Source organism: Pleurodeles waltl, chromosome 5 (genome assembly GCF_031143425.1).
Source record: "Pleurodeles waltl isolate 20211129_DDA chromosome 5, aPleWal1.hap1.20221129, whole genome shotgun sequence".
In the NCBI taxonomy this organism is placed as follows: domain Eukaryota; kingdom Metazoa; phylum Chordata; class Amphibia; order Caudata; family Salamandridae; genus Pleurodeles; species Pleurodeles waltl.
In genome coordinates this window covers 1,799,030,319-1,799,056,829 of record NC_090444.1, presented here as the reverse complement: position 1 = coordinate 1,799,056,829, position 26,511 = coordinate 1,799,030,319, and the positions used below count along the sequence as shown (strand labels likewise).

Below are 26,511 nucleotides of genomic sequence, written 5' to 3'. Positions count from 1 at the left end.
GCCATTTGGGAGGGCTCCCTCTGCAACTTTGTTTTTCCGGCTCCTGCAGGACTTCGTTAACATCCGTGGCTGTGCATCCTCCAGGGTCACAAAGACTCTGCTTGCACCGGGAAGCATGAAGGAATCTCCCTTGAAGTTGAGGAGTCACTCCCCTGCATCTGCAGGCACCTCAAGACAACAAAAACTGGCTGAGGGAGTCTGCTGTCCCAGGGACATTGAAAGGCCCTGCAACTGAAGTGGTGGTTCTGTAGTCCTCTCTGGGTCTGACCTATCTTCTGTTTGACTTGGGAGATGGTGGGCCCTTGCTGCAGCCACTGGAACGGAACCCCTGTGCACCATGACTGTTGCTCTTGCCAAGGCTTGTTTACTCTTCCTCAAGGAGATCTTCATGTATCAAGAAGCCTCTGCCTCCAGCACCCTGCAACCAAAAGATCAGCTTCCTCTCTGCAGCTCCTGCGGCGTGGGATTTCTGTTTTGTTGTGCTGCTGAGGTCTCCGTGTGACTCTCTGTGTCCGTTGCCTGTGGGCCACTCGTAGGGGCTCTGATGGCGTCTGCTAGTTGCCCTGTGTGCTGAGGGCCAGCCCTGACTCTCCTCCATGGTTTGAGTCTCTTGGACCTTTCTGGTCCCTAAAAACTTGCAAATTCTGCTGCAGCATCTTCCTGCATTTGCCAGTGCTTGCTGTTGATCCCCCTGGCCACTGACCCTCCTGTAATCTGGTGACCGACGTGGGACAGCTCGTAGACGAATCCAAGGATCTTCTTGCATCACCTGGACCCCACAGCAGGACTCCTCCTTTCACCGACTTGCAGGAACTTCACCTCTAGAAGGGTGGGCATGCCTACTTGCACCCCCTGGACATCTCCAAGTGGACTGGACTCTGTTCCCTTCTTTTTCAGGTCCTTCTTGTCTGGAATCCGCCTTTGGGTTCCACCTACCTGGTCCACAGGTCGCAACAGCAGCTGGACAACCAAGGCCTCCATTGACTCCAGTGAGGGTTTCTGACATCCTTTCACACCTATGCACCTGGGCTCTCTGGTGTAGGTACTCTGTTCTTCTGGGTATCCTCGGGTGGGGGCACTCTCTAACCTTTCTTCTGCCAATGGATTTCCTCGGAGTCCATGGAGAAGGGTCCTGAAACACACAAACTGCAAACGCAACTTCCCTATGTTAGCTTGGGACGACCGGGTAAATAACCACTCTGCACCCGGGCGCTAGGGACACTTCTGGTACTCACCTTTGGTATTGTCCTTCCCCAGTCCTTAGCTAACTACCGTACTCACCTTGGTTGGATCTACTTTTTGCATTCCACTTATTTAGTATATGGTTTGCACCCTCCACCCCATCCCCCATTGGACCCTGTATAATTCTGTGGTTATTTTGTGTATATATTGAGTGGAGATATACCAATGTTAGTCTAGTAGGTAATGTTATGAAGAATACCTTATTTTTGAAACACCTGTGTGGTTCTTTCTTGTGTGAAAAGTTACTTACTGATAATTGTGGTATTGTAAGTGCTTTACATTCCTCCTGGATAAGATTTAGCTGCTCACCACAGCTACTCCTAGATAGCTTTTGATATGTGGACACCTAAACACTATTACTAAGGGTTGCCTGGACTCAGCTTATGGTGCCACACCATAGGTGTACATCATAAACTGAGCCAGCCTCCTACAGTTGACGTCCCAAATGCTCTCTTTTGGGTGGTGTGGTAGAGCAGTAATAATGCATTAAAGGCACAGACATACATTAAGTGAGCCACACACTTAATAAAGATATCTGAGTCCAGTATATAACAATAGCACATATTTCTATATAAATATTGACACCAAGATCACTGAAGACAGGTGAGTACTTTTCGAGTTATGGATTTTTTGAGTTTTTAAAATTAGTGCATTTTTCAGAAAGCTGCAGTGCAGTCCTATGGAGCAAAACGAAGGTGGCAATCCAGGTAGAGTACAATGACTTACAGGACCAATTTCCTGGACTTGGGGTTTTGGGGCAAGGTCCAAGGCCACACCAAAAGATCACCTCGGGGAGCTCTGGTATGTCCAGGTGCAGCGGTGTGTTACCTCGTCTTGTGTCCCGTCCAAGTCTATGGGGATTGGTCCAGTTACAATGTCGCTGAAGGGACGGACTAGAAGGACTGTCCAGGGGAACCCACAGGAGTTCTCGACCTCTGAGGTCTTTGGGTAGGTGAGGACACCATCAGTCCACTCCTCTTTTGGCTGTAGGTCTCAGGTGCAGGGGTGTCTTCTGGCGTTGGGTCCAGCACTGGAGTTCCTCACAGAAGCGGTGGGGCCCGCAGAAACACGCTGCAGGCGTGGACTGGCTGGTCCAGTCTGACCAAGCCAACAAGTAGGCACAGGTCTCACGAGGCGGGGAAACATGGGGAACATCCTTGTTCCTCTTCTTCTGGGTCTGGGTCGGACAGGTGCAGAGGTGTCCTAGGGTGTCAGGTTTTGCCTCCTTGTCACCCACGGTTGCAGGGAGGGGGGGGGGGTCTGTAGACGCTGTTGAGTCCACAATGGTTGAGCACAGGATGGACTTCTTTTCTGAAGGGCCTGGGACCACGCCTACACTGTTGGCCCCTTTCAACACAGGGTAGGCACCTCAGTTGGAGTTGTGATGTCCGGCTTCGGGTTTTTGGCAGTTCCGGTCCTCTCATTTCTTTCATGGGTGCCTGCGGATGCAGGGGGAGCAGCTCCTCCACTCCTAGAGGAGTTGTTTTGGGCGATTTGCAGAGCCCTGGCAGTTCTCCAATTTTCTTGGAGGCTGCAGCAGCAGGACAGGTAGGTTGCTCCTTAAGGGTCGGGTGGAGCAGGCAGGCCAGCAGGGTTGGAGCCAAGTCAGTCATGGTTCTTGGGTTCAGCAGGCTTCTTGTGCACTTTTCCTTTTATGTCTAGTAAAGATCTGGTATCGGGGGTCCCCTAAATACTCAATTTAGGGGGCATTAAGGGGATTGATGAGAAGTAGCCAATGGGATACTTACCCTTCGGGTCACTACACCCCTTAGATGACCACTTCCAGTGGGCATCACCCTAAAGAGAGTTCCTAAATTCCACCACACGCAAGATGGCAGAATTCCTAAAGTCATGTCCACTTCAGACTGGCCACCCTAGGGTGTGCCCATCCTCGAAGGGCAACACACCTCCTGCATATCTAATTTCCCTACCTGTCCTGGTGCCAGATGGGCCCCGAGGCAAAGGTGGTGGGGTTCTTTGAAGCTCCTGCCTTGGAATGCAGGTCGTCCTGTGGGGAAGGGGTGTGTAACACCCAGGTCCGACAGGCTTTTGTTTCTGAGCTCTTGAGAGCAGAGGCTCTCACCCTGGGAGGGCAGATTGTCATCTGTTGGTCCCTGAACCAGAGACCGGTGCCAGGATGCTTGTTTCTGGTTCAGGGAGGACCTGGCCTGGCAGTTTAGGCTGGACTGGTCCCATGGGGAACAGGGTCAAGACTGACTTGCATATGGCTGCGTCTAAACTGGAATGGCATGGCTAACAAAAATGCTGATGGATTAAACCCAGATCTATGACTGGGGGTGAATCCTTGATTTCCATTGCATTCTGTCCCTCTTCTGTCGTTTTTCCATTTGTCGCCCCAAGTGGGAAGGGTACTCCCAGACGTAGGTCCTGTGCTTGCTGTGCCATCAGATTCAAGCTAGCCTGGCTGATGAAGGGTGATACCCAGAAACTGGTCCCAGGATGCTTGTTTCTGGTTCAGGGAGGACTTGCCCTGGCAGTTCGGGCTGGACTGTTCCCATGGGGAACAGGGTCAATACTGATATGCATATGGCTGGGTCCATACTGGAATGGCATGGCAAGCAAAAAGAACTGATGGATTAATCCCAGATCTGTGACTGGGGGTGAATGTTTGATTTGCTCTGCATTCCGTCCATCTTCTGTTTTTGCATGGGTCCCTCAGAGTGGCACAAGTTGTGCTGCAGCTCTGAGGGTCCGTCTCTAGTTTCCATGCCCTAGGTACTAGAGTACCATTTATTAGGGGCTTACAGAGGCGCTAAAGGGCCTGGTCACTTGGGGAAGGAACACTGGCACTGGGAACCTGGTTAGCAGGAACCCAGTGCACTTCTGTCAAAGTTGCATCTAAAAAACAGACAAAAAGTGGGTGGGTACTGCAACCAGAACCCAGCTGCCTACAGTGGACACTTTGGGGAAGAAGATGTTTCTTCCTCCATCCTGGTATTGCAATCTGTGAATACCGCATGCCTTTTGGGGTGGTACTCCAATGCGCTGTGCAACACGGTTGTGCAGGTGCTGCCAACGGTCCTGGAGGAGGCCAGGGCAATGCTCCCTCATGCTGCCGCCGACAGAAGAGATGCAACCAAGTTCACTATACGTTGTGGGTTTGACCCAAGTGACTCACTGGGCAGAGTTCACTGGCTGTGGCCTTGAGGTGCCATGCCTGGTTGAGGATGACTGGCTTTTCGGGGGATGTCTAGTCATCTCTGAGGGACATGTCCTTTGATGACTCCTGTCTCTTAAAGACACAAGCGGAAATCGGTAGTGGATCGCTTTAAGGAATTGTCTGGCTCCCGGGTCTTTGCGCTTTTCTATGATCCCAGGTCACCCACAATCTGCCTTTCGTGGCTACAGAAGGGGTTTCCGGCTGTGCCAATATCATCCCAGCCACCCCGCTTCCATGCTCCCAAGCATTCGTGTGGCCGAGGACGCGATACACACAGACCTTGTGGGTCAGACAGCCAGAGATCAGGTCAGTCCAAAACCCTCTCCAGCTGCCACAGCCTCCAAACCCTCCTAATAAGCCCTCTTACCATCATGGGCATCCAGTTGGCAGCAGATTTTGCCATCGCCTGTACCACTGGCTGTCCATAACATTGGACAGGTGGGTTTTGCAGATCATCCGAAGGGGCTACTCCGTCCCCTTTGTGACCACCCCTCCCCATTGCCACCATGTTACGACAAGCTGACAGAGGATCAGTTATTCCTTCTCCGCAAGGAATTCAGGGGCACCTTGGCCAAGGGAACCATAGAGAGGGTGCCAACACGGAAGTGGGTCATGGTTGCTATTCCTGCTACTTTCTGGTACCAAAGAAAGGACAAGAGGCCTCCATCCTATCCTAGCCTACGGCCCCTCAACTACTTCTGCAAGAAGAAGTTCAAAATGCCCATGTTAGCTCAGGTCCTGTCTGCCCTGGACCCAGAAGACTGAATGGTAGCGTTAGACTTGCAGGACACACATTTCCATATTCTCGTCCTGCCTGCCCACAGATGTTACTTGCAGTCTACAAGCACTTTCAGTTCGCCAGGCTCTATTTTGGCCTTACAATTGCCCCTCTGGTGTTCACCAAGGTGATGGCAATGGTCGCAGCTCATCTGCATAGATTGGGGTGCCAGGCTTCCCCTACCTTGACGGCTGTTAAAGGTGGCCTCACCTGAGGCTGTTATCTCCCACCTTTAGACTACGGTGAACTTGCTGCAACCTCTAAGATGGTCCCTTTCATTGGAGGTGTTCTGCACTCTGTGCAGTTTTGGGCTTATCCTGCCGAGCAACGAGTCCAGGATAGTCCAGCTAGGATACTGATGTTTCAACCTCTATCCTGGATTTTAATGAGACAGACTCTGAGGCTGTCGGGGCTCATTGCTTCCTGAATCCCGCTGGTAACACATGCGCAATGGCATGTGCAGCCTCTGCAATGGGACCTGATGTTCCAATGGGCGCATTATCAGGGGAATCCATCCAGCATAATCCAAGTCTTAGAGGGAACTGCAAAAGACCCATAGTGGTGGTTTACGAATCACGATTAGGTTAGTGGTTGACCCCTCTCCCTTCTACAACCAGATCTCACAGTAGTGACATGCATCACTCCTGGATTGGGGTGGCCATCTAGGAGAGGAGATCAGTGGACTCTGGTCTCTGTCAGAAACCAGACTCAATCTCAGTCTGTTGGAGCTCTGTGAAATCTAGCTGGCATCGAAAGTCTTTCTACACTTCATCAAGGGAAGGATAGTGCAGGTGTTCACGGACAACACCAATGCCATGTGGTACTGCAACAAACAGGATTGGGTCGGTCCATGGACTCTTTGTCAAGAAGCTCTGTCTCTCTGGACATGGCTGGAACATCAGGGCATATCCCTGTTTTTTCAACATCTGGCAGGTTCTCTGAATGGCAGTGCGGAGAAACTCAGCCAAAGATGGATCACCAATGGCATCTCAATCTGGAGGTGATGCAATGTCGCTTTCAGCAGTGGGGAGATCCTTGGTTAGATCTGTTTGCTGCTGAGAAGAAAGCGCAATATCAGCAGTTTTGTGCACTGGAGTTTCCAAGGCAGCTCTCTCTCTCGAAGAGGCTTTTCTTCTTGAGTGGAGCTCAGGACTCCTGTATTCCTTTCTGCCAACATCACTTCTGCCCAGAATTCTCAATAAGCTACTGAGGATGACCCCCAATCCTCCAATGAGGCTGCCCCTTTAGAAAGATCTTCTGTCGCAGCAGCAGGAGAAGGTCCTCAACCTGAACCTGTCAAGTCTCTGCCTTCTTGCGTGGAGTTTGAGCAGCTTGCTCCGAAGTCAATGATGTAATCTTTTCAGCCAGGTAGCCCTTCACTAAGACGGTATATGCCTACTGTTGTAGCAAAATTGTAGCATTGTGTGTGTAGGTAGTTGGCTCTGTAAATACTATCTCAAAGTGAGCGATAGTGTGCACAGAGTCCTAGGGTCCCCCTTAGAGGTTGATAGTGGCAATAAAAGATAATACTAATGCTCTATTTTGTAGTAGTTTGGTCAAGTAGTAGGCTTATCAGAGGGTAGTGTTAAGCATTTGTTGTGCACAAACAGGCAATAAATAAGCACACACACTCAAAGACTTAACTCCAGGCAAATAGGTTTTTATATAGACAAATATTATTTTCTTAATTTATTTTTAGAACCACAAGATTCAGAATTTAGGTAAGTACATGAATTGTAAGGTACTTCACACAGGTAAGTATGGACCTTTGAATTAAAACAGTAGTATACACAGTTTTGGCAAAAATGGCAATAAGCTATTTTAAAAGTGGACACTGCAAACATCAACAGTTCCTTGGGGAGGTAAGTATTGGTTAGTTTTTCAGGTAAGTAAAGCACTTACAAGTTCAGTCTCCTGGGCATAGGCAGCCCACCGTTGGGGGTTCAAGTCAACCCCAAACACCCAGCACCAGCAACACAGGGCTGGTCAGGTGCGGAGGTCAAAGTAGGGCCCAAATAGCATAGGTGCCCATGGAGAACAGGGGTGCTCTGCTTCCAGTCTGCTAGCAGGTTAGTACCTGCATTCTCGGGGAGCAGACCAGGGGGGTTTTGTAGAGCACTGGGACACACACAGGCACACAAAATACACCCTCAGCGGCACAGGGGCAGCCGGGTGCAGTGTGCAAACGAGGTGTCGGGTTTTGCGTTGAAAGCAATGGAGGGATCTGGGGGTCACTCTGGCGATGCAGGCAGGACACAGGGGGGCTTCTCGGGCCAGCCACCGACTGGGCTAGGATGACTGCCGCCTGTTGGTCACTCCTGCCTGGTAGGTGGTTCATCTCGGTCCTGGGGGCTGCTGGTGCAGTGCTTGGTCCAGGCGTCGGGTTCCTTAGTTAACAGGCAGTCGTGGTCAGGGGTAGCCTCTGGATCCTCTCTGCAGGCGTCGCTGTGGGGGTGCAGGAAGGTTGACTCAGGGTGTCCATGCCGTTGGTGTTGCCTGGGAGTCCTCTCTGCGGTGTTGGTTCTCCTGTACTCGAGCCAGGGGCATTGGGTGCAGAGTGTGAAGACTCACGCTTCCGGAGTGAGGCGAGAGTCTCCTTAAAGTTGGTTTCTTGTTGCTGTTTTTGGACAGAGCCGCTGTCCTCAGGAGGTTCTTGGTCCTTTAGGTGCAGGACAGTCCTCTGAGGCCTCAAAGGTCGCTGGTCCCGCTGGATGTGTCGCTGTACAAGTTCTCCGAGTCTGGAGACAGGCCGGTATGGCTGGGGCCAAGTCAGTTGTTGTCTCCGTCGTCTCTGAGGGGCTTTCAGGTCAGCAGTCCTCCTTGTTGTAGATTGCAGGAATCTGATTTCCTGGGTTCTGGGTCGCCCCTAAATACTGAATTTAGGGGTGTGTTTAAGTCAGGAGGGCAGTAGCCAGTGGCTACTGTCCTGGAGGGTGGCTACACCCTCTTTGTCCCGCCTCCCTGAGGGGAGATGGGCACATCCCTAATCCTGTTGGAGGAATCCTCCAAACTCAAGATGGAAGATTTCTAAAGGCAGGGGTCACCTCAGCTCAGGACACCTTAGGGGCTGTCCTGACTGGTTGGTGGCTCCTCCTTGTTTTTCTCATTATCCTCTCCTGCCTTGCCGCCAAAAGTGGGGGCAGTGGCCGGAGGGGCGGGCATCTCCACTAGTTGGAATGCCCTGGGGTGCTGTAACAAAAGGCATGAGCCTTTGAGGCTGACAGTCAGGTGTTACAGTTCCTGCAGGGGGAGGTGACAAGCACCTCCACCCTGTGCAGTCTTTGTTCCTGGCCACAGAGTGACAAAGGCACTCTCCCCATGTGGCCAGAAACTCGTCTGGTTGTGGCAGGCTTTCAGAAACTGGTCAGCCTAGCACTAGGATTCAGACTGGTATTCAGGGGGCATCTCTCAGATGCCCTCAGGGTGCATTTTACAGTAAATCCCACACTGGCATCAGTGTGCATTTATTGTGCTGAGAAGTTTGATACCAAACTTCCCAGATTTCATTGTAGCCATTATGGAACTGTGGAGTTAGTGTTTGACAGACTACCAGACCATATACTCTTTATGGCTACCCTGCACTTACAATGTCGAAGGTATTGCTTAGACACTTTAGGGACATACTGCTCATGCACATATGCCCTCACCTGCGGTATAGTGCACCCTTCCTTAGGTCTGTAAGACATGCTAGAGGGGTGACTTACGTATGCCACAGGGGTGTGGGCATGGCACTCTGAGGGTAGTGCCATGTAGACTGTCATTTTCTCCCCACTAGCACACACAAGCTGTGAGACAGTGTGCATGTGCTGAGTGAGGTGTCTCCAGGGTGTCATAATACATGCTGCAGCCCTTAGAGACCTTCCCTGGTCACAGGGCCCTTGGTACCAGGGGTACAATTTACAAGGGACTTATCTGTGTGCCAGGGCTGTGCCAGTTGTGGAGACAAGGGTACCGTTTAGGGAAAGAACACTGGTGCTGGGGCCTGGTAGCAGGGTCTCAGCACACTTTGAATTATAACTAGCATCAACAAAAGACAAAAGGTTAGGGGTTAACCATGCCATGAGAGGTATTTTCCTACATGTGACATATAGTGTCCAGTTGCAGAGACTAGGATATAAGGCAAGCCTTATATCTGAAGTGAAATGGTGCATGCACCATTCCACGGAGATTGCGATGGTAGGCCTGCAGGTACTGTTTGCATCGGCTCCCATGGGTGGCATAATACATGCTGCAGCCCATGGGAGACCCCTGGTGTACCAATGCCCTGGGTACCATAAACTAGGGACTTAGATAAGTGCACCAGTATGCCAACTGTGAGGTAAAAAGTTACCAAGGAACCAAATTTAGTGTAGAGAGCACAGACACTGGGGGTCCTGGTTAGCAGGATCCCAGTGAACTACAGTCCAAACATGTTGACATCAGGTAAAAAGGGGGCATAACTATGCTAGAAAAATGGCACTTTTCTACAGATGTTTTCTTCCTTCAGCATGCCATTGTGATCCGTGAACAGTGTATGCCTTTTTGGCCGTTGAATCCATACTTTATAGGACACAGTTGCGCAGGTGCCGCCAACGATCCCGGAGGAGGCCCCGGCCATTCTCTTCTAAGGTGTCATCAATGGGAGAAACGCAGCTAAGTTCATAATCCAGTGTGGGCTGGTTATGACTGACTCACTAGGTAGATTGGTTGCTTCGACGGTGGACTTGAGGCGCCACTCCTGGTTGCGGACATCTGTTTTTTTGGGGAGATGTCCAAGCCTTGCTCATGGACATTCCCATTGATGGTACATGTCTCTTCGGAGACAAAGCAGACTCTGCACTTTGACCTCATTAAGGAGTCCCAGGTTACGGCTCGGTCCATTCACCTTGGTGCTGCACCTCGTCCTATTCAATCTGCTTTTCGACCCTTTCAGGTCTACAGAAGGGGCACCCAGCTACATCTATTTTCCTCCAGCCACCGTGCTGTGCATGCTACCCAGCCTCTGTATGACTGGGGACGTGGGATCCAGTGTGCATTTGGATCTGTTTGCCAGCAGTCTAGCCAGTCCACCGCCCTCCCCCCCCCCCCCCCACTGCAGCCTCCAAACCTTCCTAGCCTGGCACATCTATATCAGGGACTGGTCGGAGGCAGGAATTGCTATCACTTGCCCGTTTGCAGACCATCACGTCAGACAGGTAGATTTTGGTGCTTTTCTGCGAGTAGGTTATGGGTCTCTTGGCCAAGGGAGCCAAAGAGAGGGTCCCTGTGCCAGAAGTAGGTCATGGTTGCTACTTCCGCTACTTTCTGATGGATACAACTACCTGTGGATTCCTCACCTAATGAATACTCCCATGGCGCCAGCATTCGACGGAAATCTTCTTCCTAGCTTCTGCACGTCGACGAGGACGTCACATTGGCCCACGCAACACTGTCTGATGTCATACAGGCAATAAGAGGTCCTCGCTGACGTGCCGACGTCAGTTCCCTTTTTTCCGTGCATTCGAAACGGTTATCTTCGGGGAGCTACTGTTACTTTCATAGCTAAACTATTCATGGCGAAGTCGAAGAGGAAAGAGAAAAAACATAATAAGAAGTCTTCTTCGCTAGGGTCTCATCGGCGTCATCGAGGCTCCCGGCGCCGTAGGATTCACGGCACCATTCCAGCAAGGAGTCTCGTTTGAGGTTGCCTTCGGCTCGGCGTCGGAGGACTTGGGAGGTCAGTCCCACGGTCACGCCACATCCATCGACGCCGTTGCCTTCTCAGGCGTCACCGACTTCGCCTGGACAGGCGTCTGTGATTGAGGTGACGCAGCCTCAGGTGTTTTCTCCGGCGTCACAGACGTCGAGGCTGGCGTCGGGTCGCCTTCGATCCAGGCACCCCTGAACCCGGTTTTTCCCGCCCCTGGAGCCGATAATACTGCATTTCTAAATGCGATGTATACTATCTTTCAGCAGATGGCTCCAGGCGGTGCTCCGGCTGGTCCTTCGGGGCCGTTGGCTTTTTCTTTGGGTGGTCCTGCGCCTTTACGGCCGGCACCCTTTATGCCCTTTCTCCCTTTGGGGAATGTGGGCTCAGCGCCGGTGGCCGCTCCGGTGGCTCCAGAGGTTTTGCCCCCGGAGGTTTCCATCCCGTCGACTTCAGGATTTCGTCCAGTGACTCCGGCAGGTCCATCGGAGTCTCCAAGACGTGACTTTCTTCGTCCGGCTCCTACCTCAGCGCCGAAGCTGCCTGTGGCGCCAGACATGGCGTTGGATGGTTCCAGAGATCGGCGCCGATCCTCGACGTCGGCGGAGGCCATGTCAACTCCGCGTATTGAAGAAAGACTGCACTCGAGAAGGCGTGCTCTTCGCCTGTTGGAAGAGCAAGAATACCAACGAGTCCTGGAGGAAGGAGAGGTTGAGGACTCTGGTGATGGACTTCATGTTCTGGATACAGCCAGTGGGCTGGATACTTCCCCTGAGTGGGACCTATCATCTCCAGGGGAGTATACGGAGGAGGCTGCTACCTTTCAAGCTGTGGTAAGAAAGGCAGCTAACTTTCTGGACCTGCCTTTGCCGGTGGCAGAGGCGAAGCAAAATTTGCTGACTGAAGTACTGCATCCGGCCTCTACTGCAGCGGAGCCTCTTTTGGCATTCAATGAGGCTTTGCTTGATCCGGTGTTAGAGGTGTGGAAGAAGCCAGTATCTTCCTCGGCTGTTCATAGGGCTGTGGCCAGGAGATATCGGGTTGCGCCATCTGACCCTGGCTTTCTGTCTAGACACCCTACACCGGAGAGCTTGGTGGTACAAGCCTCCTGTTCTTCTAGGTCAGCGCCTGTGTCTTTCCCGACGGTACCAGGGGACAGGGACTCCAAAAAGTTGGATGCACAATCCAAGAAGATATTTTCGTCTTGCAGTATGGCGCTGAAGGCCACCAACGCAACTTGCATTCTGGGGAGATACATCCATGCTCTTATGGACGACATATCATCTTCATTTACGGAGCTTCCCCAGGGTCTTTTGAACATTGTTTCGGATGCCCAAGCTGCCGCAACCCAGATTATCCAGTCTGGGCTGGACACGACCGACTCGGTGGCTAGGGCGATGGGCACGGCTGTGGTGGCGAGGAGACAGGCTTGGCTCTGCAACTCAGGGTTCTCTGCGGACGTGCAGTCGACCCTGTTGGACCTCCCGTTTGATGGGGACAAACTGTTTGGAGCCAAAGCTGACTCGGCCTTGGAAAGGTTATAGAAAGCAGGGTCACAGCCAGATCATTAGGACTGCAGGCCCCTTCTTCTGCCTCCTCCAGATTCTTCAGGAGGTTTCGTGGATTTGGACGTGGCTCTTCCTCCTCTTCCTTTCGGGGGAGATTCCAGCAACCCACCTCTTCCCTCCCCTATAGATCATTTAGAGGGAGGGGTAGGGCCCGCACCAGGGGAGCCTCTCAGCAGCACTCTGCCTCTTCCTCGTCCTCTGGAGGGGTGCAGCAGGGAAAGCAGCCTTAGGCTTCCACCATTTCCCACTCACTCCTCTCCTGTAGGGGGAAGGTTACGGCATTTTCTCCACAAGTGGGAGACTATTACATCGGACACTTGGGTTATCAGCATTGTGGAAAAAGGCTACACCCTTCCCTTTCGGGAGTTTCCGCCCCCCATCCCACCCCACCCATCTTATTGTTCAGAAGAACACCTCCTGTTGTTAGAACAGGAGGTTCAAGTCCTCCTTTCAAAGGGCGTGGTGGAGTTGGTCCCAGAGCAGGAAAGGGGTCGAGGTTGTTACTCAAGGTACTTCCTGATTCCTAAGAAGGATGGCCGGTTGAGACCAATCCTGGACCTGAGGATTTTGAATTGGTTCCTCAAACAGGAAAAGTTCAAGATGCTGACCTTAGCTCAGGTGCTTTTGGCGTTGAACAAGGGAGATTGGATGGTGTCTGTCGACTTGCAGGATGCTTACTTTCATATCCCGATACTCAAGTCGCACAGGAAGTATCTCCGGTTTGTGGTGGGGTCGCAGCACTATCAGTTTGCGGTCCTCCCGTTTGGTCTTACTTCAGCACCTCGAGTCTTCACGAAGGTGATGTTGGTGGTTGCGGCAGAGCTCAGAAGGAAGGGGATAGCAGTATTCCCTTACTTGGACGACTGGTTGATCAAAGCCAAGTCCCCGGAGCTTGTGCTGCATCATCTGCAGTCGACAACTCAGTTGTTGTTCGACCTGGGCTTTTCGGTGAACGTGCCCAAATCTCACCTGGAGCCCTCTCAGAGCCTCCTGTTCATAGGGGCAGTACTGGATACAACATTGAATCAAGCCTTTCCTCCGCCTCAGCGGGTTCAAGATATTCAGGAGTTGGTTCCAATGTTTCGAAATGGAGCGGTAGTTCCAGTCCTCAAGGTCCTTCGTCTGCTCGGTCTGTTTGCCTCCTGCATTCTGTTGGTCACGCATGCTCGCTGGCACATGAGGGCTCTTCAGTGGTGCCTCCGAAGGCAGTGGTCTCAACACAAAGGAGATCTAGAAGGTGCTGTCAAGATCTCCAGAGATGCTGCTGTGGACTTGAAGTGGTGGGTTGCGGGCAACAATCTTTCACAAGGAAAGCCGTTCGCGCAGTCACCACCAGTGACCACGGTCATAACGGATGCTTCCACTCTAGGGTGGGGAGCTCATCTGGGGGATCTGGAGATCAAAGGGCTTTGGTCTCCAGAGGAACAGATTTTTCATATCAATCTGTTGGAGTTGCGGGCTGTACGTCTGGCTCTCAAGGCCTTCCTCCCATCCCTTCGCGGTCAGTCGGTACAGGTCCTGACGGACAATACTACTGCAATGTGGTACATAAACAAACAGGGAGGAGTAGGGTCGTACCTTCTCTGCAGAGAAGCTCTTCGACTATGGTCCTGGGCAGAGGACCATCAGATTTGCTTGGCAGCAAATCATCTGGCCGGGGTCTTGAATGTACGTGCAGACAGTCTCAGTCGCCATTTCTCGGCCGACCACGAGTGGCGTCTCCATCCAGATCAAGTCCGTCTAATCTTCCAGATGTGGGGGTTTCCTCGGATAGATCTGTTTGCCACTCTAGAGAACGCGCACTGTCTGTTATACTGCAGCCTCCAGTATCCGGTGCAGGGAGCGTTGGGGGACGCGTTTCAGATAACCTGGTGCGACCAGTTCCTTTACGCGTTTCCCCCCATACCCTTGATTCCTCGAGTGTTGAGGAAGATTCGCCAAGACTGGGCCCAAGTCATCTTAATAGCTCCGGATTGGCCAAGGAGGGTGTGGTACTCCGACCTTCTCCAACTCTCGCTGTGCCCTCCGCTCCGTCTCCCTCTCAGGGCAGACCTCCTCTCGCAGTCGCAGGGGCAGGTTTTACACCCCAACCTCCAGAGTCTGAACCTGAGTTCCTTCTCTCTCCCGCCTGATGTAGTGGATGTTATATTAGCGGCCAGGCGACACTCCACTAAATCTATCTACGCTAATAGGTGGTCTAAATTTGTTATGTGGTGTGGAGAGAGACAGATTGATCCCTTACATGCTCATCTGTCAGATATTTTTTCTTTTGCTTTGTCACTAGCGCAGAAAGGTTGTGCAGTGGCTACTATTAAAGGTTACTTGTCTGCCTTGTCAGCCTTCATTTGTCGTCCAGACCAACCATCGTTATTTAAATCCCCTATTGTTCTTAGATTCTTGAAAGGTCTTCTAAATAAATATCCTCCAAAACCATTCGTTATGCCTCAATGGGATTTGTCCTTGGTCCTGACTTTCCTTATGGGGTCCACTTTTGAGCCTATGCATTCTTGCCCCTTAAGGTATTTAGTTATTAAAACAGTCTTCTTGGTGGCTATAACATCTGCAAGGAGAGTGAGTGAGTTGCAGGCCTTATCGGTAAAACCCCCTTATACAAACTTTTATGGGGATAAGGTGGTGTTGAGGACCAAGGCTGCTTTCCTCCCGAAGGTTGTTTCACCCTTCCATTTGGCTCAGACAGTTACTTTGTCCACGTTCTATCCTCCGCCTCATCCTTCAAAGGAGGAAGAGAGACTACACCGCTTGGACCCAAAGAGGGCGTTAAGCTTCTACATTGATAGAACGAAGGACTTCAGGCTGGAGGATCAGCTGTTCATCGGATACGTGGGCAAGAGGAGAGGAAAGGCAGTCCACCAGAGAACACTCTCCAGGTGGGTTGTTCTTTGCATTAAAATCTGTTACTCTTTAGCAAAGAAGGATCCTCCTGATGGTATTAGAGCTCATTCCACCAGGGCTAAGTCGGCCACTTCGGTCTTGGCTAGGGGTGTTCCTGTGGTTGACATCTGCAAGGCCGCAACTTGGTCGTCCCTTCACACTTTTGCGAAGCACTACTGCTTGGACTCTGAGGTCAGAAGGGACGGCCATTTTGCACGGTCAGTGCTGCAGGATTTCTTGGTTTGACCATTTAGGCACCCACCGCCGGGCGTGGTACTGCTTTGGGACTCTATTCATTAGGTGAGGAATCCACAGGTAGTTGTATCCATCAGAAGAACGAGTTACTTACCTTCGGTAACGACTTTTCTGGTGGATACATTAGCTACCTGTGGATTCCTCACGGTCCCACCCGCCTCCCCGTTGCCTTTTTGGTCTTACCAAGTAATCCTTGAGTGTGCTCCTCTTGGTCTTTAAGGCTGCAATAGATTTTGTATATATGGATACTTGTGTGTATATATATATATATATATATATCTTTGTGTGTATACATAATTAGTGTATATTTGTTTTGATTTAAAAAAAAAAAAAAAAAAAAGAGGAGTTATATTAAATCTACAGCCATTTTATTGTAATGTTGTGTGATTTACAATGTTATGGGATGTTGCCTTAATCTTTCATTCCATCGGGTTATTGTTCTCATGCACGTAAAAAATGTTGGTACTGACGTCGGCACGTCGGCGAGGACCTCTTATTGCCTGTTTGACGTCAGACGGCGTCGCATGGGCCAATGTGACGTCCTCGTCGACGTGCAGAAGCTAGGAAGAAGATTTCCGTTGAATGCTGGCGCCATGGGGGTATTCATTAGGTGAGGAATCCACAGGTAGCTAATGTATACACCAGAAAAGTCGTTACCGAAGGTAAGTAACTCGTTCTTCTGGTACCCAAAAAGTATAAGGGCTTCCGCCCTAACCTAGATCTTCGGTCCCTCAATCTCTTCTTCAGAAAGGAGAAGATAAAAATGCTCACTCTGGCCCAGGTTCTATTTGCCCTGGACCCAAGAAACTGGATGGTAGCGCTCGACTTGCAGGATGCTTATTTTCACATCCCCATCCTGCCTGCTCTCAGACGTTACTTGCGGTTCACAGTGGGCCACGAGCACTTTAAATTCATCGTGCTCCTCTTTGGTCTTACCAGTGCCCCTTGAGTGTTCACCAAGATAAGGCGGTGGTCAGAGCTCATCTGCTCAGGTTAGGGGTCTCAGGCTACCCCTAGCTTGGCGACTGGCTATTGAAGGCCACTGTAATGCTATCTGCTTTTGACCACTGACTCTATCTTGACCACTGACTCCATTTTGTGCTTAGCTTGAGGTGCTGTCACATTGGTGACACAGGGTTTTACTACACCAAGCTTGTTTTCCACACAGAATGTGTTTGCGCTTTTTTTTCACCAGCACAGGGTTACACTGTTCAGGAACATAACAAGGGGATGTGGAAGGTAGACATGATAAGAAAGTCTCAGCCTGGGAATACTTTCATCAAGGAAAAGTACAGCTTCTCTGTCTCTAGAATGCGCATTGGGGCAGGACCCGTTCCTTTGTGTGCTTTCGATGCAGACGGAGTACAGCCAGCGCTTGAAGTTCATACGCAAAGGAAGGGGAGATTGCCAGAATCTTCCTCTTGAGTTTGTTTAAGGTATCTAAGGTGGGAAAACTTGGCACTGAAAGAGCTCCTGAATGTAGACAAACGGTTCAGGGTCACATGTTGGGAAGACCTCCTGCCTCAGCCGCCCAGGGTTCCTCAGCTTGATGTTGGCAAGGATGAAGAATTCAGCCCCGTGGTGATGCATTTTAATTCTTAATAATTTAGCTTGGCTAGGAAAATGTGTATATTTACGGCATATATTCATTGTTAATGTATTGCAAATTTTCTGTCTGGCATTGTTTAACTGCTGTGAGTATTTTTGGCATCTACACGTGTTTTACTGTATTGAAGTTAAACGCTCATGTTCATATTTTCGTGTGCTTTTATTTGATATCTGTGAAGTGCCTCAAAATCATTACTAAGACTAAGAGTGCTGAATTCTTTGTCATCGTTTCCTCTTGGTTCAAAGTAGAGCAACACAACGGGCTCACCTCAGGCTGTCATCTTCCAACTCCAGACTACAGTAGACCTCCTGCTTTCGCTGGGGTTCACTATAAATGTGCCAAAGTCGCAACTGACTCCCTCTTAGATGCTCCCTTTCATCTGACCTGTTCTGGACAGTTTCTGGTCTATCCTCCCAAGCGGCGAGTCCAGGATATTCAAGTTATGATACCAATGTTTCAGCCTCTGTCCTAGATTTCGGTGAGAATGACTGATGCTGCTGGTCCTCATGGCCTCCTGCATTCTGCTAGTGTTTCATGCCAGATGGCATATGCGGGCTCTGCAGTGGGACCTGAAGTTCCAGTGGGTGCAGCATGAGGGGAATCTCTCAGATGTGGTCCAGATCTCGGAGGACACTGTGCAAAATCTGCAGTGGTGGTTAACGAACTGTGATTAGGTCAGCGGCAGATTCCTCTCCCTTCCCCCAACCAGATCTGACAGTAGTGACAGATGCATCACTCCTGGGATTGGGCGGCCACATTGGAGAGGTGGAGATCAGAGGCGTTTGGTCTATGGTGGAGTCTAGACGCCACATAAATCTTCTGGAGCACCAGGCGATCAGACTGGCATTGAAAGCATTCCTTCCCTCTCTCAAAGGGAAAGTGGTGCAGGTGTTCACGGACAACATCACCGCCATGAGGTACTGCAACAAGCAGGGTGGACTGGGGTCATGGCACTTTTGTCAGGCGGCTCTGCGCCTCTGGACATGGCTGGAACAGCAGGGCATGTCCCTGGTGGATAAACATCTGGTGGGCTCTCTGAACGTCAGAGCAGATGAACTCAGCCGACGAGGCCTAGGCAATCACAAATGGTGTCTCAATCAAGAAGTGGCACAATGTCTCTTTCAGCAGTGGAGAAAACCTTGGTTAGATCTGTTCGCCTCCATGGAGAACACGCTACTTCAGCAGTATTACGAGTTGGAGTTTCCAAGGCAGCACTCGTTCGGCAATGTTTTTCGTCTTGAGTGGCGCACAGGCCACCTTTATGCCTTTCCACCTATACCGCTTCTACCCAGAGTTCTGAAGAAGATCTAGAACGACTGGGTCCAAGTAATCCTTGTAGCTCCGGACTGGGCACAAAGGATATGGTATCCTGAGCTATTGAGCATGGCCATCGATTGTCCGATCAGACAGCCCCTTTGAGAGGATCATCTGTTGCTGCAGCAGGGGAGGGTTCTCCACCCAACCCTGTCCAGTCTCCTCCTCCTTGCGTGGAGATTGAGCAGCGGCAGTTGACAGCTTTCGACCTTCCGCCTGAAGTCTGTAAATGTTATCTTGGGAGCCAGGCGTCCCTCCACCAAAAAGGTATATGCCTGTTGATGGAACAAATTTGTGGCATAGTGCTCAGACACCTGTTGACCCCCTTTCTGCCTCTCTTTCAGAGGTCCTTTTGTATATAGTTTCTTTGGCCCAGCAGGGCTTTGACTTGGGCATCCTTTAGGGTTATTACGTTTGCCGTACGGTGAGCGAGCTACAGGCTTTGTCATCCAAGCCACCCTACCTTACCATCTATTCTGACAAAGTGGTGCTTTGCACACGGGCCTCCTTTCTTCCGAAAGTGGTTACGCCCTTCCATGTAGGCCAGTCCATCACCTTGCCTACATTTTACTCACCCCTTCATCTTTCTAAGGAAGAGGAGAGATTTGACTGTCTGGACCCAAAAGGAGCGTTGGCGTTCTATCTGATTTGTACCAAAGAGTTCTGGGTGGATGATCAACTCTTTGTTGGGTATGCCAGTGTGAAAAAAGGTTGGGTAGTGCAGAAGAGAACCATTTCTAGATGGGTCATTTTTTGCATTACATTGTGCTAATTGGCTAAAAAGCAACCCACAGAGGGCTTGCACGCTCAGTGTACCAGAATGACAGTTGCAACTACTGCGTTAGCACACAGAGTTCAAGTCCTAGACATCTGTCAGGCAGCTATTTGGGCTTCCCTGCACACATTTGCAAGATACTACTGTAGGAAAGTACCCTCTTTTTGACATGGTTACCCCCACTTTTTGCCTACTGTCAGTGTGTTTTGGCTGTTTTAAATGGGTTCCTGCTAACCAGGACCCCAGTGACTGTGCTCTCTAACACTAAATGTGGTTGTTTAGGGCTTAGGACACCCCACAATTGGCATAGTGGTGCCCCCAAATAAGTCCCTAGTATATGGTACTTAGGTAACCAGTCCATTGGGGGACCAGGGGTTCCCCATGGGCTGCAGTATGTAGTGTGCCCCCCAGAGGAACCCACGTAAGATGTGTCTACTGGCCTGCCATTGCAGCCTGCGTGAAAAGGTGCATCCACCTTTTCACTACAGGTCACTGCAAGTCACCCCTATGGTAGGCCCTCCTATCCCAGAGGGCAGGGTGCAGGTACCTGTGTGTTAGGGCACCCCTGTATGAGCAGAGGTGCCCCTACTAACTCCAGCTCCCTTTCACTAGACTTCATAAGTGCGGGGAAGCCATTTTACCCATGTACTGGACACAGGTCACTATCTATGTCCAGCTACATAATGGTAAGTCTGAACCTGGGAATGTTTGGTATTAAGCATGTCTGGTATTAAGCATGTCGGAATCATATCCCAGTACTGTTGCCAGTATTGGTTGTATGATCCCATGTACTATTGGTGCTCCCTAGAGGACCCCCAGCATTGCTCCTACTAGTCTTCTGGGGGTTTCCGGGCAGCCTGTGCTGCTGCCACCCCTCAGACAGGTGTCTGCCTTCCTGATGCTTGACTAGCTCAGGCAGAGGAAGGCAGAACAAAAAAGGATCTCCTGTGGGAGTGGGAGTGGGAGGTAACACCCTCTCCCCTGGAAATAAGCGTTACATGGCTTGGGAGGGGTAGCCTCCCCAAACCACTGGTAGGCTTTGAAAGGCACATTTGGTGCCCTCCTTGCATAAACTAGTTTCCACCAGTTGTGGGACCCCCAGTCCATTCTGTGGCACGAAATTGGACATTGGAAAGAGGAGTAACCATTCCCCTGTCCATCACCACCCCAGTGGAGGTGCCCAGAGCTCCTCCAGGTGGCCACTTGATTCTGCGATCTTGTATCCAAGGTGGGCAGAGGCCCCCCTGAGCATCTGAGTGGCCAGATCAGGCAGGTGATGTCACAGCCCCCTCCTGATAGGTGGTCACCCTGCTAGGTGACCAATCCCCCTTTCTGGGCTATTTAGGGTCTCCCTCTCAGGTTCTTCAGAATCAGCCTGCAAGATTCCAGCAGGACTCCTCTGCATCATTTACTTCTTTCTCTGGCCACTGAGACTGCAACTGGACCCACCGGGAACCGACAATCTGCAACTCCAGCAACATCTCTGCTCTGCAACATTGTTTCTACAGCTCCTTCCAGTAACTGCAACATTTCCCTGGCTGTGACTCCTCTGAGGGCAATGAGTCTTCAGCCTGCACAAGAAGTAAGAAGGAATCTGTCTTGGAGTGAAGGAGTCACTCCCCTGCATCCGCAGGCACCAACTGTAACGATGACCGGCTGCGTAGATCCTCTCTCCTCTGGAACTGCATGGATCCTGCATCACAGGTGGTTGTCTAGATTGGTCTCCTTGGTCCTCTCAACCAGCTGTCCAACATGGGAGACAGTAAGCTCTTGACTCTAGTCGCAAGGTAGTACCCCTGTACACTGCGACTTTTGCAGCTACCAAGGCTTGTTTGTTCTTCCTCCAAGGGATCTTCAGGCTCCTTGGAGCCCCGGCTTCAGCACTTCTTCTGCCTGCTGCTCCAGGGACGTGGGACTCCTCTCCAGGTGTTTTGAATGGTCCTCACTGCGACTCTTGTGCCTGCTGCCCGTGGGTCGCCTGTTGGGGCTGCCTCCTCTTCTTGTGTCTATCCCAGCTACTGAGGGCCACCTCGGACTCCTCTCCGTGGGTCGAGTCTCCTTAGCTTTGCTGGTCCTCTTCAGCCTTGTAAAACCTTCATCTCTGACTCTTGAATTTGCCAAGGCTTGTTGGTGGTTTTCTAGCACCACTGACTGACTGCATCACGACCACAGAGGTGGGACATCACTTCTGGAACTCTTCTTTTGCTCCTGTGCTGTACCGCTGACTTTCTTCATCCACCTTCGACCTAGTGCTGCATCCACAGCAGGGTGGGTAGTGGATCCTGCCACAACCGGACACTTTAACTCAAACTGGACTTGGTGCCCTTCCTTTGCAGTTTCTGTTCTGTCAGGATCCACCTTTTGGTTTCTTCCAGTCTTGTCTGGGTCTTGCACAGTCCTTTTGCAAAGTCCTCCTGTTGGTTTTGGGGAAAACCAGGTACTTACTTCGTCTCTGTTCTTGGTTTGCAAACCTTCCTCCAGGGATGGTATTGCTCGGGTATCTATTCTAAAGTAAGGAATCTACAACTAAAAGTCTTTATCAGATGAACAAGTTACTTACCTTTGGTAACGAATAATCTTGTAGAGACATATACTAGTTGCAGATTCCTTACCGACCCACCCAACCTCCCTGCTCTGCGAACTCATTTCTAGGTACAGGGTCTTCCCTTTTAGGGCCCTAGTTCTATCACACCAGAGTCAATGTCCTTTGGGCTGCACCCTTCTAGTGTGGCAAGTTGTGAAAAGAACTGACGCCAGCATGCCGGGGTGGTGCCTAAATAGTACCTGCGACCTCGTATCCTGCGACTAAGATGCCAATGATGAACGTGGAGTTGACCGATGCCGCCTGACTGCTCGCAGCGGTGTAGTGCTCAATGAAAAATCTCCAGATCCAGACTTACTCCTGGGGGAAATTCTAAGCTAAGTAATCTGCAGCCGGAATGTCTTCTACTAGATAAATTATTACCAGAGGTCAGTAGTTTGTTCCTCTACAACAAAAGGATTTGCTTTGTCAGCACTCTTGAGGTTCACACCAAAGATTCTGTCCAGGTTTCATCTCATCAAAATGGAGCAGTTAGGTGGTTTTTTTTTTTTTTTCACACTACCTAAATCTGTGGCAGACAGAGCACAGCATGTGCTTGACGTCTGGAAAGTGTAACTGTTACACTGGTGGGACTAAGGCACTCAAGACTTCCTCTTAGATGTTTGTGGCTTTCCAGCAGGATGGGCTTGGAAAGTGGCGTTAACACTTACATCCAGATGGCTAGTAGACTGTCAAGTTTGCTTACCAGAAATCACACTAATAACTTTCTGGAAAAGTGAATGCCCACTTGAAGCAGGGTGTGCCAATATAGTGTCGTTCCTGACTAGTGCACTGCTGGTGGACATTTGCAAGCGGGCCACCAGCAGATAGTTACAGACCTACGACCATTACTGCTTAATGCTCACACTATTTATAATGACGCAGCCTTTTGCCCGCCTTCCAAGTACGCATAGCTTGGTGTTTTTTCTGATATCCTGTGAATCATAAAAGATCCAGTGATGGCTAAAAACAGATCACTTACTTGTAAAGATCATTCTCCAGCACCGTCCTTTTTATAGATTCACACAGGTCTCTCCCAGCCTTCCTGGGGAGTTCCATTGGTTCACATTTTGAAGCTAAACGCTTCAATAAGAATTGGTCAGCATCTGAATAAAGACGCTAAAAGGAAGCTTCACTGCAGTTCAGGATTATATGGGTAAAAGTGAGTTCAAGTAATGAAAGAAAGGAACCATCCGTGGCACTTTTCTTTAAATACGTAACATATTATGCTTGTTTAACCAAAGGATTCCCAGGTAGATGGGAGGTGGTACATAAAATAGAAAATGCTGGTGAACCATGTTTTCTCGCAAGTAGCTTACTTGTTGTGTTTGAAAAGATGTTACTTGGAGCTCAGCGCTCTCTCCTTGTGCCCAGGCAACTCCTGGGCTGTGATTGCTTAAACCACCCAGTACCGCCCTCCCCGAGGTGGGACCTGGTGGTAGAGCTGTTCTGGGATTATAAGTCTGGGGAGGATCTTGGATTTACTTCCATGTAACAACAGTTCTGAAGCCAGTGTCATCTCCGGGGGTGTACCCACTTGCTCTTCTTCCTTTCATTTTACCTTTCGATGCTCAGCTGATTGAGTATAAAAAAAAAAAAATTATGAAAGCAAGGTATCTGCAGGGGGATTTGTGGGGGGTCTTATATTAGTGCTGTACTGAGTCCACACTCTTGAATGACTTCACTCACTATAAAAGATACACCTGAAAGAGAGAGCCACCTATTTGCTGGGTGCTGCAGTTTTGTATGTTTTATCTCATTTTAAAAAGCTAGAGGTAGTAACAAAGTTACTCCGCCTGTTAACTAAGAATTATTCTTAGGGTTTGAATGCTAGGGTTATAGCCGTATTTGAGTACTATGATTAAGTATTTTGCTAAAGGCAGGTCTAGGATGACGCTAGGAAATTGCCCGTCAATCAAGGAAGTTGAATTTCGAGACATTGCTACATCTGCCTCCTAGGGCTTCCACTGCATCCTCGTGTGTTCGCTGTTGAACCACAATTCTCCGCTCTGCCTCTGCAACTTTATGATATTTATCAAATAAAACATTACAGTCTTGTTTGTTTTTTAGTCCCAGTGTCTCACATTATGATTCTTCTCTGTTTGGTCAAGTAGCAGATTGAGCACATTGACTAAGTGTTGAGCTGCTTTGTGCTTAATGTAATGCCTTTGTGTGACCTGTGTTTCTGTTTGCAGATGCTTGCATTATGTCCACGGACGATACGGATGACTGTGTCATGGTTGCTGTTGAATCTGATGGTAAGTAAAAAAATATATATCCAATCTGTAGATAGGATTGCTTGAGAATGAACAGTGTCAAGAGCTGGGTGCCTGATTTCATCCTTTCTTGATTGTCTGAGGAAGGGACGAGCTTCCACTGCAGCCACAGTGCCCCTCTACCAGTGTATAGGTGAAGAGGACAGGTGGTCCCCAGAAGGAGCCATCAAACAGGAGGAAACAGCAGCAAAAGTCCTCCTGAGTCTTGATGAAATAACCATAGTGATGAAGTGCCTATAGCTTGGTAACAAAAGCCAAGGTTTCGGACTGGAAATCAGGAATACTGAATACCAGTGGATTAGAAGCACCAACGGAAGGATGAAGATCTGGAGGACTGGAACACAGAATTACAGAGCAATGAACCCAACTCAGACTTCCTGGGAGCATTCTTTCCTGATCTGGTCTTAGAATAAATAGTTTGGGGACAGGAATTGATGTCATCTATGTCGGCTATATTGGAGTAGGATGAAATATGTTGATGCTCCAAAGGTGCCATCTGTGATTATGGAAAGAAAGTTCTAGGAAACACGAGAATAGTCTCAGAAGATATAGGAATTTAGGGAACTCCTTACTTGTCTATAATTATTGGGGCCAAAATGGAGGCCAGCAGCATTCCAGTGCAAGCCGCACTCTGTCCAGTGAAGGCTCATTGCTCCGAACGGCTGAGCATATCCAGTGCAGGCCATGAAGGACTGAGGCCTGTACAGCCCCCAGGAGAGTTGTGCCCAGGGCTGCCCGCTACACGCGAATCTGGATGATGGTTATGAGTGGCACACTTGCTGCTGGCAGCAAAATCCCTGACAAGCAATGGGTGAGGGGTTAGTTATCTGTTGTAAATTTTAATGTAGTAAGTATGGTCTCTTCTAAGCACTGTAGTTGTTGTGAATAGGATTGCCTGCATCACTCTACTGATTGCCAGATGTTTTAATGAACCATCAGATTTTTTGTGCTTGTAATAGCTCACCTTTGGCCACTGAAAGGCATTGTCTGTGGTCCCTTCTGAGTGACCTAATTCAAGTGAGATGGTGACTCAAGTTCCATCAAAAGTGCAGTTGGCGAAATTCGAACAGATACTGGACAAATACTGCTAACCTCCACTACCAGCCCCCTTTAAGTCAGACCGGAAAATGGTCCATATTCTTTTGTCCATGAAACTATCAAAAGTGAATGTTTTACCTTGGTCAGTAATCTCTTCAGCAGTAATTTATTGAAGTGGTTAGTCCTTCAGTACCTCAAAATCCATATTGCATTTTGTGCAGTCACATAGTATTCACAACCTCTGCTCAAACTTGAAGCTTCCTCCCATGTTTAATAAGAAGAACATTAGGCTAAACACATCTAATCTAATCCTATCTGCAGTGATTCAGGATCACAATAATTTCTTCAGTTTTGGCTTTGACCCAAGCATAAAGACTTTTCAAGGACTGAATGCACATTGAGGTATCTTTCATGCAATTAATTGCGCTTAGAGGTGTTGGTATAAAATAATTGTGTCTTTGCAGATCGCAACACTCCTGAATCATATATTTTGCAATGAATCAAAAATGCTGAATCCATGAAATCACTGTTTCATCTGCTTACGTAAACCTCCAGTATGAGAATATACTGCTTGATTGGATATGATTAAATTCCTGAATGCAGTGCAGGTTAGTGCGTTCTTGGGCATCTGGCAGCTTTTGAAAGCCAGCTCATCTCACCCAGCTTGATAAAGTTAAATACTGTAATGTGAAGCGGCAAGGCATATCTAGGACACTGCTAAATCAATTTTGTGGAGCATCTAATGATGGAAGGTGTTCATATCACCTCTGTGTATTCTGTTTAGCAAAAAGGCAAAAGCCTAATTTCTCCTAACTCACAAAGTTATTTCTAGGTCTGGCCTGGAGACAGTTTTAATCTCGCCAGTCTCCTGTAATAAAAGTTTTTAAAAAAAGACTGAAACAAATCTATTCAGAGGGCTTCGGATCAGCTCTCATGTTTGTTAAAATCCTCTTCATTGGCATTTTTAATAACCCTACAGTTTACATATGAACATCAAGCAACAATGGTACAGTGTAGGGCTGGCACAAATTACAGTAAATCAGGTACATTAATACCACTATAAGCCTTTACTAAGGACGAGGGTCTATAATTTTGTGCTAATGTCAGCAAGCTGAGCACCTTTTAAAGATATTAGGCCTAGACTACTACAGTTGAAAGCCTGTATCTGCTATTGCAGATCTGATTTCTGAAGCTGCACTGCCTTCTCCGCTAACATGATTGTTTTGACCAAACGCCTCTTATTCTATCAACAGGCCAAAATCAATGACGATAGTATCAATCTTTGCCTCAAGTGAAGCCCTGATTATCCCTGTGGCCCCCAGAATTGTCTGGTCCAA

The 26,511-nt window shown here is 49.5% G+C and overlaps 1 protein-coding gene across 2 annotated transcripts in view; it reads left to right on the top strand.

The window, feature by feature from the left end:
- The window catches only part of LOC138296807 (exportin-5-like), a 1,394,731-nt gene that overhangs the window by 1,125,147 nt on the left and 243,073 nt on the right, over positions 1-26,511 (top strand). For both annotated transcript variants that reach the window (XM_069236253.1, XM_069236252.1), the window contains one exon: positions 24,056-24,118. In XM_069236253.1, the coding sequence (XP_069092354.1) occupies positions 24,056-24,118 (63 nt within the window). The remainder of the gene's footprint in view (positions 1-24,055; positions 24,119-26,511) is intronic.